Below are 16,289 nucleotides of genomic sequence, written 5' to 3'. Positions count from 1 at the left end.
AAATTTAGTGCATGTCTGGTACATGTCTGTATGTATACACTCTCCAAACCAAATACCAAGGCACCCACGCGAGGACCTTTTTCTTTTGTCACCTCCCACCACCCGCTTGAGAGAACCATTATGCCACACTTTTAAAAACCGGTTGAAACCGCAAAATAATTAGCGGGGGAAAGCCGGCTAATGTTTATTAGGATATGTCATTTTTACGCGATACATGTACTAGTATGTCGAGGACGGAATTAATTATTGAGGCTAGAAAAGGCGGACAGGTGTGCGGTTTGCGGCACACCGCGGCGATCAATTTTAAGACGTCCCTACTCCGAGATCACCAATTTGATAACCCAGGGACCCAGACTAGTATCGGGCCGTTAGACGTTTTCCTTCGGCAGCCAAAGCCCTTCTCCCGCCTATCTAAATTACCGCTACGCGGGAGTTTAGCCCCGGGTGAGTTTGGCGGGACAGTCAAACCTAGGCCTGCCAAGGTGACCACCTATTCAAGCTGGCCACCTGGCCATATGGTGACCGCTTTTTCTCGGTGCCGATAATGTTCCCCATTGACGCAAGCATTGTGCAACCTGGCTAAGGTGACCACCTTGCCAACGTGACCACTACCGCCCTGACTTGGGTCCGCTCAAGGCCCGATACCTGCTCGTGGTGACCACGTCCATTTTCGAGCTTTATTGATGATGTCTAATGAGAAATCATGGAGAAACCAGCCAGTTTGCCTTGACTGCTGGATGATGTTTTTGTTCGACGTAAATTGTTCCATGTGCCACCCTCCCTCCCCATATGCATATACCACAAAATTGAAGACGCTTACAGCATTTGACATTAAAATATCTCGACTTTGAAACTATTTATGTCTCAGTCATGTTGTGAGGCGACCCTCTTCACGGTAACCAGCTGTGCAGGGTAACCACTTTTCTTCGGTCCCTGGTTGGCCGGTTCGGACAGGTTTGACTGGGCCGGCCAAACTTCCCCCGGGCTCAACTCCCCCGCGATAATTTAGATAGGCGGGCGAAGGGCTCTTGGCTGCCGAAAGAAAACGGCCAACGGCCCGATACTAGTCTAGGGGACAGGGTTACAATTTGATACTCTCATGTAGACACCAAAAAGATCTGCTTGGAGGTTTTAATTTCAATTTTTGTTAAAACACTGGCGCAGTGGCCCAGATGAGACGTTTCTGGCAATGGTTTGAAGCATAATTTCTTTGAATCAAAGCTAAGCTCTTGCACGTCCCATGGCACCGAGCCCCCAGGAATGTTGGCGTGATTTTCGCTCCACAGTGAACTTGTTCTCTCCACAGTGGAGTGACGGACTGAGAGTGATGCACAGGTGTATTCGCGCGATCCGTAAAACATTGACCAATCTCCCAGCCTGACTCAATTTTTGTCGCAGTCCGCATAGTATCGATTTGGTCTGGATGCAGTAAGGGCTTGTTTTCATTTAAACAGTTTAGTGCATGGATTGTGGATTGTTCGCCTTATTATTTGTACCCACGCTGAAAACATACATGTATTTCAACCCATATCGTGCCCTGAGGCGGCGGATCTGAGGAGCAGCGGATAGCGCGAAGGGGGCGTGAGTCGGGGACGGGTGTCACTAGCCTCCTGTGCGGGGGGTGGGAAGTAGTTTTTAACGCGTTATTTTAATAGCCGGCCATCCTACAACCAGCTACCGGGAGAAGGATCCAGCGGGTCATGGTGGTTGGTTATACGATGGCCGGCTATCATAGATTAAAATAACGCGTTAAAAGCTCTTTTCCACCCGTCGCGGGGCCTGCACAGGAGGCTAGTATCACCCACCTGCGCACGCGTAACCTCTCCGTGCATGGCTACACGAGTTTGGCCCCAGGGTACCCATGTCGTCGCGGCATGTCGCAAGTTGCAGACATGTATTGTCTAGAACCATTGCCGAAGGGGAAAGCTTATTGAACCTTACTGTTAGTGGCTAAAAATGGGCGGTACTAGTCCAGGGTTTGTTTCCCAAAACGTTACGTAGGACAAATCCTATGAAAGGCAACCATGAACATGTTTTATAATTCGTAGGTACCTCCCAGTGTTTTATAATTCTTAGGTACCTCCCAGTTTTTAGACTTCTTAAGTACCCCCCCCCCCCAGTATTTTAGAATTCTCAGGTACCTCCCAGTGTTTTAGAATTCTTAGGTACATACCAGGGCTACGTCACGATGTCGACAGAATTCTGTTGTGTTACGATTCTTTTAAACTTCGCGTGTGCCACACGTGTGTGTGCGCGTGTCAGCAGTGTACTCGTGCCCGTTTATTTTCGGATCCTGGGGCCTTAGGGCTGTTACTTTGAAAAGCAACGAGGCAGATCCTTGAACTGATGCATAGTATTAACCTCTTAACCCGTCAAGCTGCATTAGTTCTAGAAGCCTTGCAGGTAACTGCACGTGCGTTAGAGAAGGTCACCTATTACCAGGCCGGCACACCGCGCTATTATAGCGGTTTGAAGATTAACTACGTTTAAGACTACACAGATCATGAACTTTCTTGTAACGCCAGGCATTGTGAACCTTATGTGGGTAATGAAAGAATTAGCGATTGTACACGTGAGGCATTTCATCTCAAGAACTGAATAGTTAGAACTTTTCAGTGATTTTGTCATATCCGTAACCCTTCTTGGCTTTCGATTTTAACGTTTCTTTCAAACAAAACTAATGTAACTGCTTTCGTTAAAACATGTGTACACAGAAATATAACCATTACCCGCATCGCCTGTTTCTCACACTGGAGTATGATTACACGGGTAGAACGAATTGTGACAAGTTCTAGTGTTTCATTTCCACTCCATATGACCTTTATTCCAGGCGAGCTAACCTGGATACAAAATGGACAGCCGGGTGTCGATACCTGCATGGCTGGTAGTTCTCATCCTGATGGGAACTGGTGTGACTGGTCTAGGTAACATAATTCTTATTCCATACTACATTTGTATTTGATTTCGAGTTTGTTGCGGTCTATAATAGTTATTGTGTATAGGTTAACTTCTCATAACCGTAAGGATTTTTTTAGCATGGATAAATCTTCCAACATGAATCAAATTTCAAGAAATTATGATTTTCGGAAGACGGCGCCCCATGATATGTGTGTTGCAGTAATTCACTATTTCCCTACCCCGCATTTTTTCGTAATTTAGTGTGATTTTTATAAAACTTCGGACTTAATTTTATCCTTATCAATAACAGAATTTTCTCTCATCGCTTTGAACACTGTATTAATCATTTAAAGATAGACTAAACCAAAAGCATTTCGATTTCAACAGATTGCCCCTCTGATTACACTCCATACGGAGATTGGTGCTTCAAGTGGTATGGTGAATTTACACCGTACATCGAGGCCAGACAGGTCTGTGCAAACGACAGCGGGTTTTTGGCCATGACGAAGGACAACGACGTGCACGAATTCTTGGTGAATAATGTCGCAGATCCAAATTCACCAACATACTGGATCGGTCTGAGCGACCTGGCCACCGAGGGTGTGTGGTTGTGGGAGGATGGAACTCCACATGACAAAAATGCTGACTACAACCGCTGGCTTCCAGGAGAACCTAACAACGAAGGCGAGGAAGACTGCACATACATCGAAGGGGGTAGTCGTGGATGGAATGACTGGAAATGTCACAATACACGTCCATTCATCTGTCAACTGCTCGGTATGTCACGTAATATGTAACGTTCGTAAAGGTTTCTCTTGACGGCGAACTGGTTATTGTCTTGGTTAACTTTTTTTTGGTCAATTTTTTTTTAATGTTGTGTTTGTATCCACAGGCCCCTGCGTCCCCAACCCTTGCCAGAATGGTGGAGTGTGCACCGTTAGTGGAGATTCCTACACCTGTGAGTGTGCGGAAGGATCAGAAGGACCCAACTGTGAAATTGGTTAGCGACTTTTTGTATCTCGGAATACATCTTATCTATTTGACCATGTGCCGTAGAGCACTCATGCCATTGACATTAGTACTGGTCAAACTAGTAGGCAATTTGGCCCATTTTCCAACAACTGGCCAATTGTTATACGGTGCTGGCTCAGATAAAAAAACTGAAATGCAGTTCCGTCATCAGGGATCTCTTGATGGATATATACTTAACTGTCTAGCCTTTCCAAGGGGGAAATGCGCTCAAGAATAGCACACAATATCATGAACATATACCAACAGATCAAGACCTCATCCCTACCTACAGACTTACCAGGGGAGTCCATAAGTAGAATTTTCTCTTATGATTTTCTACACTGTTTACATTCCCAGTTTTTTTAACTTAAATAAAAAAAATGTATCCCAATTCCAACAGGTTGCCCTTCTGATTATACTCCATTTGAGGGTGCTTGCGCTAAGGCGTACGACGTCTCCAAAAGCTACTACGACGCCAGACAGGTGTGTGCAGACGACGGCGGGCTTATGGCCATGCCGAAGGACAACATTGTACACTACGCTCTGTTGCCTCTGCTCGGCTCACTTGAACGTTCCCATTACTGGATCGGTTTGAGCGACATGGAGACGGAGGGCGTGTGGAAGTGGGAGGATGGGACTCTATTGGACCTGAACAACATGTACCATCGCTTTTGGCCAGGCTACCCCAACGGAGGCGACAGCGAGGACTGCGCACACTATCATTATGGTCCATCTGCTGATTGGACCGACGTGCCTTGCCCATGGAATCTATACTTCATCTGCCAACTGAGTCAAGGTATGTTATGTCACAATCTTGAATGGTTATTTGATAAACAATATACCAAAAAAACTTTAAATGGTTAACGTGACAAATAACATACCTGAACAACATACCTGAACTTTTCAATAGTTTCACATATTTACTAAATCACGGAATTTTTTTAAACTCAATTAATCAAATCCTGTAATTATAGGCAAAGACCTCTGTAACCCCAACCCTTGCCAAAATGGTGGAGTGTGCACCGACGACAGTTACGTCTACACCTGTGAGTGTGCAGATGGTTGGAACGGGCGGAACTGCGAAGGAAGTAAGATTTTACGTCATCTTTTTAATTAGCTGTTGCCATTAAGTTCTGTTTGTTATGGACTAAGTAGCTCATACCTCGTGTCCTCATAGTCTGAAAGTGGGAGTCTGCAAACCATTTGTATCTGTTAATTCAGACAAAGTTATTTCTGATACAAAAAAACCTTTCTCGACAAATCTGATAGCATTGTGTTTTATTATGTTCTGTTGCTATACATGTAGCAGTCTGTGAAAGAAGAAATCTGGCAAGTTCTAACATAAGGAGATAAGTTCAATAACTCCGATATTTCAACAGATTGCCCTTTCGGATACACCCCGCATGGGGGCGGGTGCTACAAAGCGTACGACGAAACCAAAACTTACAGCGAGGCCAGACAGGTCTGTGCAGACGACGGCGGGACTTTGGCCATGCCGAAAGACAGCGACGTGCACGAATTCTTGGTGAGAATGAGGAACCCAGTTGGATGGAGGGCTTACTGGATTGGTCTGAACGACCTGGCCACTGAGGGTGTGTGGATGTGGGAGGATGGAACTCCACATGACACAACAGCTGACTACAACCGCTGGCGTTCGGGAGAACCCGGCGACCAGAACGGGAATGGAGACTGCGCAATATACACCGACGATATAGCGGCTGAATGGAGAGACATCCTGTGCTCTGATTCTACAAGGTTCTTCTGCCAAATAACAATGGAAACAGGTATGTCTTCTATGATTCTTTAAATGTTGTCTTGGCATTAAGTAGATCATATCCTAGGGAATCTTTTGCTAATGCATGTATGTGTGACAAAATGATTGCTAAATCTTAATGAATCGTCTTATCTTTGGGCGAATACATAGGCTTCTTATTTATCTCTACCAGTTCCAGTTCAATTTATCTTTTCCAGCTACCCTTTTTTCATCAGTTGTGGCAATTACATGATGGTGTCATTTGTGTAAAAATCTAGTTTTCGTCCTTCTCCTTTTCTTTCTTGAATGTTTGCAATGTATTCTTGCAATTTGTACTCAATTGAAAACTATGTTACTTTTTTCATCAATGTGTAACTTCCATCAACGTTTCTCCGCCGGGTTACACGCATTTCTATATCGACCACACTGAAAAACATAGCGTTTGAGACACGCAGTTTACTGGGGGCGTGGATCTGTCTTCAAAGTTGTCCAGGGTGGCGTATACATGTGACATGTTTGATATTTCATAACCCAATGTCCCATAGGTTTGTTTAGCGCTGTTAATTTGGATTCTTTGTATCCACAGATGTCGATGAATGTACAGATGGCTCACACAACTGTCACCAGCAAGCAACTTGTACTAACACAAACGGTGGGTTCACCTGTGCCTGTAACAGCGGTTACAGCGGGAACGGAGTCAACTGTACCGGTAAGGTCATTGAGTTTGGTTGTACATCAGTAAAAAGTTAAGTTTTAACTTAACGATTCGGATTAACTCCACTGACATCCATTTCACATTGTCTCATAAGTTTGTTGAGCGCAATTCCCGTTTCATTTGACAGCACAAATTCACAATTGTATAGGTTTTTGTTTAGCTTTGTTAATTTGGATTCTTTGTATCCACAGATGTCGATGAATGTGCAGAAGACTCAGACAACTGCCACCTGCAAGCAACCTGTACTAACACAGACGGTGGGTTCACCTGTGCCTGTAACAGCGGTTACAACGGGAACGGAGTCACCTGTACCGGTAAGATCATTGAGTTCGGTTACACATCATCAGGATAACATTGAGTTTTAAGTTAATGATTTGGATTAACACTGTTTTATTTGACAGCACAACCCTCTCATGGGTTTTGTTTAGCGTCTTTGTCGTTTCATTTTACATCAAAGATGTACAATCGCATAGGTTTGTGTAGCGCTGTTAATTTGGATTCTTTGTATCCACAGATGCCGATGAATGTACAGATGGCTCACACAACTGTCACCAGCAAGCAACCTGTACTAACACAGACGGTGGGTTCACCTGTGCCTGTAACAGCGGTTACAACGGGGACGGAGTCAACTGTACCGGTATGGAATACCCCTCCACTTTGTACATGTAAAAATACACTCTTCTATTTGCCTAATATATACAGAGACGAAGCACGTAGCAAAAACATCCTGGGTCTACAGAGTTCCATATGCTGATGGACCGATGGACCACAAAGTAATTTAATGTTTGAAACTGTTAAAATTCTCACTTAGGGTTTCTTTCACATACACATCATGTCTTGCTAGTATGCACATGTTCGCTGCCTATGGAGGCATCTACTTTGTAATTTTCTTGACAGGTTTGTCTGACCTGACCTTCACCGATGTGGAGATGGACTACATGATCCTGTCCTGGACGGCGCCCGCCGGGGTGTCACGGTACCGACTTCGTTATAGTCATGCCGGGGCTTCGTACCAGGACCTGTCTCCCCCGCCAGCACCGAGCGACACCACGGCCACCGTACCTGGACTGTTGGCAGACACAGAGTACACCTTCACCCTGACTGCGTTTGGAGCTGACGGCGAGGAAATAGGGGAGATCAGCGGGACAGAGACAACAGGTTGGTCGATACAATATGGCGTGGATGGAGAACAAGCTTAGGTCTTCCAACGCATGACTAAAGAAAGTCTACAGCTTCCTTCGTCCTAATAAAAGGAAATTCAGTAAATACTTCACTGTGTTGTTGACATAGATGATAATTTAGTCATTATGAATGCATGTATAGGAAAGACTCTGCTCACTCTGCACGGATAACGTTTTCAGATGAGGTTATCGTGAATGTGGAGTGCTATGAGGACTACATGACCGTGACCTTCCCCAGAGGGCTGCTAGAAGCTTCAGGGGTCACTTTGGACTTGCACTTGTTGGATGACAGCTGCCGTTCGACAGTTACCGACCAGTTTGTGACTCTTGTGGCCCCCCTTCAATCCTGCGGGACGATACAGGATGTAAGTACATGATGGTCACAGGCAGAACAAAAATACATGGGGTGAGCGGGATTGCTATACAAGTGCCTATCAAGTTACTATCAATGCCTAAATTGATAGAATGGCATTTCGTAACATATACGTACTGTTTATGTATCATTCATTACGTTTCGTCGCATTTCCCTTATTTTCACAGTCGTCAGAAGATGACAAATTCGTCTTCACTAACGAGGCCATCGGCAGTCAGGAAACGGCTGATAACGGCGCTGTGAGGGGAACGCCCTTCAGTAAGAGGTTCCAGTGTGAGTTCGTCCGTCAGTACGTGGTCTCACAGGGAAGGCAGATCATGTACAACATTCCACTTCCTCGGTAAGACTTGCCATACATGTCACTACATACACAACTGCACATGCACTAGGGCTGATTTGTTACAATCATCATCAACATTACAGTGTCAGTAAAGTTAGGCTCCTAAAAACTCAAGGCATCGCTCATAAACAGATAATCCATGTTAGTGCTGGATTTTCTACTGATGAGATACAAAATCCTTGGTTAGAATCAAGATACATTCATTCTCTTCTTATCACCAATCCGTATGGTTATCTATCTGTACAGTGTGCAAGTCGTGGACGGAGAAACCAGTTTCACCTTCGAGATGCACATGTATACATCTAGTGACTTTACTGCTACATATGAGTCACCCGACTTCCCTTTGCAGGTGAAATACTTCCTTCCTAACTACTTATGTCTTACAAGTCCAAACCATGCTCCAAACTCCCGTTGTGCCCAGGCCTAGGCTGGGTGCCTCATCTTGTTCACAAATCAGCTGTAAGATAAACAATTTCGTTTCAGTCAAGCTATATCATACATATTGGTGTACTAAAGGCACAATAATCACATGTTTCGCCTTACTGGTTCTTCTTCCAACGCAACACGACCGTTTTATTTTATTTCTCCATGGTTAGGTGTCCTCATCTGACCATCTGAACTTCGGATTGAGCGTGAAATCCCCGCTGAACAACCTGCAGCTGTTCGCTCTCCACTGCCTGGCCACACCGACTACCGACCCTGCTGCCACCCCAAGCGTCAGCATCATTCAAGACGGGTATGTCCTGTTCAGATACTTCCCTTACATCACAGGTACCAACATTGGGTACAAGGGTTAAACTCACATGTTCTCAATTGAAAACCACTAGTAGAATAAAACGTCTGCCTTTCTTTAACAGCGGCGATTGAATAATCATCTGTGGCATTCATGATCACTTCTCTCCTCTAGGTGTGACATCGACCCAACGCTTCAACTGGACAGTACACTGTCTAACGACATGGCCTTATACTACTCTATCCAATCATTTACCTTCCCCAACGTTGACGATCCTAGCCTGGTAAATATGAAATAAAGAGACATGTAAACTTTGGTTTGATGGTGGGCTGTGTTGACTGTCAGCTCAAATTTGATTTCCCTTTTATTTCAGATATAAGGTGGTGATCTCTTAATAGGTGTAATGTGTGTCCTGAACGCTGCTCAATGCTTTTTGTTCAATTCTTCCAAGCCAGCAAAAACAGTTCGCATCTGAAAGGGTTGCAAATAATCATATGTCAGAGAGGGCAGTTTCTCGTCTCTAGCTGTACATCTCTATATCATGTCTCCTTCATTGCTCTCTGGAACATTTCTTTGTGCCTGAATATTTGTCTATGCTACTTCGTGGTATTTGGGTACATTGAAAGGCACGACGGTGCACAAGATTCATGCAGATGTTATCGTTACCCCGCGCCAGGTGTACATCCACTGCACCATGGTAGTCTGCTTCAAAGACGACACGAACTCACGGTGCAGCCAGGGCTGTGTCCTCCCAGCACGACGCAGGCGCGCCGTGTCTGACGAGAGCGAGGCCCGAGTGCGACGTGCGAGTGAAAATGACCACCAGGCCGACATCATGCAGGGACCCTTCGCAGTTAAGGGGGGACAAAACCAAGGTAGATGTTGTACAGTGGTTTTTCTGTGCCTCTAGTTCATAACCACATTTCTTTTTCATGATTCTTTTGCGAAGATACTACGTAATCTCAAGGGCTAGGTGGGAGCTATTCTGAACGCTTCCCTAGAATCATTTTCCTTGCGTTCTAACTTAAAATGCAGCAGATCTCGACAAAGAGTTGTCCGTACAGTTTTATCATTTGCAACTTGATAAGCTTCAGTTCATAATAGTGCTTATACAGTTCTGACAGTGCAGATGCATGCGCACTAGTTTAAAGTGAGGGAAGTAGACAGTATAAATATCAACAGTTATATCTCTGTGCCGTTCCACAGCCTCCACCGTCCCCACTGTCGGCATCGCTGTGGGGATAGTTGCGGGGATAGCCGGCGCCCTCCTGGTGGTATTTGCCGTCTTGCTGGTGAGGAAGAGACGTGGTCGTGACGCCAAGGAGCAGGCTGAGGATCGTGTCGGTGAGTAAGATATCCATGTACAAAATCTCTTGGTAAATACTACACTGTACATAATGTATCTCTTGATCAAAGTATGTCTGTTCATTCAGTAAGTCAACATGGTACTAGTAATGTACAATGCATAGATTTCAATGCCTCTAGTATAGTCAATTTTGTGTATTCCGTCATTTGGTAACATTTTAAGGCCACAGATCGATTCAACTGAGCAAACAACAATTAGCCTATACTAGCAATTGAATTAGACACGATAAGCATTGGTTTATCCACCACGGTTTGGTTCTTTTCTCAATTTTTATTTTTATTTCCTTTCAGGTTTTGACAACTATTCGCTTGAGCTCTGGGGAAAGGACAAGGCTGCCAACGGCACCCCTAAACCTGAGTAGTCGTGTTTTGTGTGAGGCTCGAAATGTCAGCATGAGCGGTGTTCGTGGATAGCAATCCAAATTTCTCTCCCTCCCTCTCCTCTCACTCCATTTCTCTTTCTCTTTATCTATCTTACACGCATACGCACAGGCGCACTCACGCACGCACACACACACACACACACACACACACACACACACACACACTCATACTCATTCATTCTTTCTGCTCATCTTGAACCATGTTTTTTTCTTTATCATTCTTCCTTCGCAATCTACAGAACTTATTTTTCATTCTTTATCTCTTTTGAACGGTATCATATGCACATATATTCATAGAAAATCCTGTTGGAATTTAGGTAGGAAAGCTGACATCTGTTAAAATGGCAATTTTGATGGCGAAATCAATCAATAAAACATAATCAATCAATCAATCAATCAAAACACAACATTGAAGAACATTCCACAACATTTAATTTGTAACGTTATATTGCGAAAATTTCAAATCTGTCAAAGGACCAAATATGTAAAAGACCACGTTTGGCGGACGACATATAAACAGACCACCTGAGACACACCCCGGCATTTAATGCTTGGACTGTCAGTCCATCGAACGAAAAACAAGTCCTTGATTAGATGATAGATAGATGTAAAATGTCTCGAATGCTACACAAAAATCATCATAACACAAACACGGTAAAGACGTTCGTTATACTGTAAGTGTTAGGAAGCAGTTGTCAGCTGAACAAAAAATGAAAAAAAAAACGCCGGTGCTTTACGGTACCATTCCTGCCACCACCGTGTGACAGACATGACGACCAGCATGTCCCACCTGTTAGAGACACAACCTCAGAGTCCTGTGGGGAATATTTTGAAAGGCTTATCAAGAATTTGAGTCTGACATGGTGGCCGTCATATCTGCAATTGACAACCGTCAGATTAAGGAGAAAGATAAAAGAGGATAGGATTGAAAATGGCCGAAGGGCAGTGAGACTGGTTGTCAAACATTGTGGAATAATCGGCTATTAAGGTTTCATAACATGTAATACTATGCAAATTATATGTATACCTGCCAAGTCTAAATAGTCATATATTAACATTAACTTTGTTATCATAAAGATGGGACACTGTTATCACTTAAGGTGTCCTCCCTGGCTAATTTGGCATTTTAGCTTTCCATCGTTTTCTCACAAAGAAATTTAGAAAGAACTGTAGTTGTACTGAATATTGATACCTGGGTACAAAAGGGTTATGAATATGATTTTTTGGACCATATGGATGACGTCATCACATTTTATTGCCCCAAATGTGATTATCTTTAAAGTTATAATATAGCACTTTGGTACAAGTAACTGAAATAAAAGTATGATTTTCATGTGCATAAAGGTCAAAGCTACAAACGTACCTTTGCGCAAACTGATATCTACTAATTATCCGTAGTTATTAGAGAATAACTGAATTTTAATTAAGCAATTAGGTTTTTCTCTAATAACAACGGATAATTAGTAGATATCAATTTGTGCAAACGTACGTTTGTAGCTTTGACCATTATGCACATGAAAATCATACCTTTATTTCAGTTACTTGTACATGTACCAAAGTGCTATATTATAACTTTAACGATAATTACATTTGGGGCAATAAAATGTGATGACGTCATCCATATGGTCCAAAAATTATCTTCATAACCCTTTTGTACCCAGGTATCAATATTCAGTACAACCATAGTTCTTTCTAAATTTCTTTGTGAGAAAATGATGGAAAGTTTGAAATGCCAAATTAGCCAGGGATCGGAGGACACCTTAAGGCTATTAACATCAGTTTAGTGTATTATCTTGCTGTTAATTGATGTACTACTATAACATTTATCTTCCTGAGGTAGTTTAGTTGGAAAGACGCAGTGACGTTAAAAATATGGCTTCGCTTTAGTGAGTTGAGTGAGAACCAAATTGCTTACTTCAAGTGTAACGAACAATGTGCATTGTGCGGTATTTCTGTGGAAAACATAATCTACAATCTAATGTACATAGGTGCTGCGGAATGTTGTGTCAGGTATTTTTAGATATTTGCAGACATCTCTACTTGAAGATAAGGTAGACCCACCGTCATTTTTGTATAAACAGTAGAAGTTATGTCTTAACCTACACCTAAAACTGATCGTTTACTTACATACATTTACATTTGCTTTCAAGGCTTTTCAATACATCTGCAGTTTTGGTACCACACACATGTGTTTGTCATTTTTTGTGTCGATAATCGATAATGAATAGTCTCAGAAGTTCAACCGAAAGAATACAGGTCAAAAGCTGACCTCTCTGCTCATTTTTGAAAATTGTGACGTTTTACGGTATTTCACGTGAAGTAGAACGGTAAGCCTACGCACGTGGAAAAACGGTAAGCTTACTTATGAGGAAAAGAGTTGGAATATCTTGGAGGGGGCAACAGACACATATCCAAATGTCATAAGCCTAGATGTCATGCGTTAAAACGTTACAAACTCGATATAATTTATATTCAAAGTGAAAACATGCCATCTGTTGAGATTGCAGTTTAATTGTTAACGTTACACTGCCAACGTAAATCTTTTAGAAAGTGCCATTATGTCGACCAAGTTAATCAGAAATGGCAGACTTCACCCTTTAACTATAGCAGTTTCTTCACTCCCTGGTGTTGAAGTAAATAACTTAACTTTGTGCTTGCATTCTGAAGCCCTTCGGCAGACCCGCCTATAAAGCCTGTCCAGTCAGGTGGAAACTTGATGGTTGACAGATGGCCCCGATGGCAAGCCTTACCTAGGGAGCAAAAGTGTTGTGAATGGTAGTTAGGTGAAAAAAAGCCCCTTAACAATTTGATCTCCCACACTCACACTTTACCAGTGTGGTTAATATTGAACCGTTTAGGTCCATACTTACGCAGATTGATCCCTTTGCTGTGTCTTCTATATACGACGAGCTGTCAGCGGTAAACACTAACGCGTCACGTGTCAACACTGCCAACACTGGTGACCTTGATGAGGGAACATGGCGGCAGGCGACCTTTGTGCAAAACTTGAGAGACTGGTTTTCAGTCAGATGTATTTTTTACTACACAGTGATGCCATCTAGCAGTCCTTTCTAGTAACCCATGGCCAGAATCGGGTCTTGAAACACTAACTGGCGTAATGTCTGTAATCCTAGCTAGACAAGTTCGTGGCATATTCCGAACGAATTTGTGTCCAGTGCCTTTAGCCATGATAAACTTCGGCCAATAACTATCATTGCCACAGGAAATTACCCTTTTCAACTGGGTCTTTTCTTTACGTAGGACTCCCAACAACGGCATGTGAATCGGTGAGGATGCTGACATCCTTATAATGTTGTTACTGACGACTCTTCCCTATTCAGGCCACTAAAACCGACTGACCTACAAACCATAATGTAATAACTACGCCATAGAGCAGCAGTATTTGTTGCTCACATCCCATATAATGAAGTATTTTAGTCGAAGACACAGCCATAAAGCAAAGTTCATCAGTCCTTGCGTGAGAGGATTCACCGTCCTTTCAAAAGGCGTTTGTCCTTTTGGGGTTTCACAGGGAAACCACACATTATCACATCGTTTGGGACAGGCTGCTATGTCAATAGTCATTCAATTATGACAACAATAGCGTTGCGCACGCAAGGCCATTTAGGCTAATGTCAGGGGACATAACGACGTCAGTGTACTTTATTATGTGGTGTCCCTACTTGCCGTTGGACGAAGGAACTGGCTTCCGTTGTAATGGTTGTAACAAGGAAGCTATTCTGGAATAGAGAAAAACAAGGAAGATACACTGGAACACATAAAAACGTATGTACACTACTTCTATTTGACGGTATTTCGTGTCTAGCGGATGGAGGGCATTGTTAGGACTCCTCTGCACGTCCTTGGACCGTATGCCGTGACGACATACATGTACCCACAGACATGTGACAGCGTGGTTCTGTTCGCTTTTGTTCTGTCAACAATGTCAAGGATAAATCAGTTTAGGTCGTGATTTTATTTGATTGATGACAAGAAAACAAGTAAAGCCCCTGTTGTCACACATTCACGAATTTGGCCGAGCGCTAGCCGAACGCCCCCCAACCATGGTCGCCACAAAATCGGCTATTTTTTGGCGAATTCGGCCACTATTTCAGCCGAATATTTAAAAATGTTTAGAATCATTTGGGGGGTAGGTCGGAAGGTTGGATCATAGTTGGCTGCTGCTCGGCTGTAAGTTAGCAAAACACCCGACAACCGTTCGGGAGTAAGCCAGCAGTGTTCCTGTCGTGTTTGGGGTGTCAAATGTGACTCAAATTTAACTCAAATTCGTTTCAATTCACATAGAAAGGTAGGCTTGGCTTAAATCTGGTCAGAGTGTTCCCGAAGGTCCCGAATTTGTTCGGGATCAAATTCGGGAGAAAGTCTTAAATGTGTGACAGGGGCAAATGGTCTAGTATTACTAACCACTATTGGATGGTCATTGGTCAGGCTGACGAGTGGACAGGCTTGACCACAGGGTGGTCTGGTGAACTCGGTGGTTCATGTCTACTATCAGCGACTTTACTGTGTTACGGGCTTGATTGTGAACAGACGCCTGGCAACATGCCAGATTTATGAATGTTTATGATCTAAATGATTCATAAAACGGTCTAACTATTCATCATCATGAATTTTGTAGTGAATTTTATTGAATTTTAAAGCATCATCGGGCTTGACGACTACATTTTATCTAGGGGAAATTAGTGGAACACTTGTGTGTTTTGTTGCATTGTACAAATACTGAGATATAATACTCAATGCTGTATCTTGAGGCGTACAGACAAGGAATGTGTACTGGTTATTTGTTCCTAAAAGCATAATGCAGTTCGTATATCCTGTTCAGCAACATCCCGATCGCGAATGCCTGAATGAAAGAATGTACAATTAACACAATAAACCGATATCAAAAGATCATTGTCTATCTTAGAAAACCCCCCCGTTAAGTCTAAATTCACGGTTGCCCACAAATGCCTTTAAAAATTTGATTTGATTTGATTTATTGAGATGCCCTTTAGCCCCATGAGGGGCTAATCTTCCAGGGCTCGTTAACAGTACAACACATAAAATACAACAGTACAACACATAAAATACAAGCACTGAATACATACAATCATTGCAATTACACATTAAAATAATTGAGGTTGAGGCCAGAGGTCATTTAACTAATTATGACTAAAATCAACAATAAAACTTGTGAGTTACTAAATTGCTTCGAATATATACAATATTGTCAGGGTAAGCCTTTAAGTTCCATAAAGCTGACGTGTCATTTTCCTGAACTGCCTCTCATCAGCTGCTAATACAGTAGTCTTAACTTCACTCGGTAATGCGTTCCACATCTTTACAGATCTGTAAACAAACATCCTCTTTCCACTATTGTTGTTAGGTTTGAGCAATGAGTAGTCGTGCACTGATTACCTAGTGGAATACCTGTGAGACGCATGAACTGGTACCAGAGATTTATAGATCTCCTGTGGCTCACTTGTGGTTACAATCTTGAAAAATAACTTAAGAGTACTGACATCAAATCTATTTCT

At 43.0% G+C, this 16,289-nt stretch overlaps 1 protein-coding gene across 1 annotated transcript; it reads left to right on the top strand.

The window, feature by feature from the left end:
* The first annotated feature begins 2,851 nt into the window (after positions 1-2,851).
* LOC109480672 (neurogenic locus notch homolog protein 1-like) lies at positions 2,852-10,731 on the top strand. Its single transcript, XM_019782900.1, has 18 exons — positions 2,852-2,924; positions 3,286-3,684; positions 3,791-3,856; positions 4,310-4,705; positions 4,884-4,997; positions 5,289-5,693; positions 6,249-6,371; positions 6,569-6,691; positions 6,892-7,014; positions 7,275-7,535; positions 7,739-7,923; positions 8,099-8,271; positions 8,518-8,620; positions 8,868-9,007; positions 9,179-9,287; positions 9,681-9,885; positions 10,211-10,348; positions 10,661-10,731. Exons 1-18 carry the CDS (start codon positions 2,852-2,854, stop codon positions 10,729-10,731), a joined length of 3,207 nt encoding a protein of 1,068 aa, XP_019638459.1.
* Positions 10,732-16,289: the final 5,558 nt, after the last annotated feature.

This window comes from Branchiostoma belcheri, unplaced genomic scaffold (assembly GCF_001625305.1).
Source record: "Branchiostoma belcheri isolate BF01 breed outbred unplaced genomic scaffold, Haploidv18h27 scaffold52, whole genome shotgun sequence".
Classification (NCBI taxonomy): Eukaryota; Metazoa; Chordata; class Leptocardii; order Amphioxiformes; family Branchiostomatidae; genus Branchiostoma; species Branchiostoma belcheri.
Note: the sequence above shows the minus strand (reverse complement) of the source record. Positions and strands in the feature narration are given on the sequence as shown.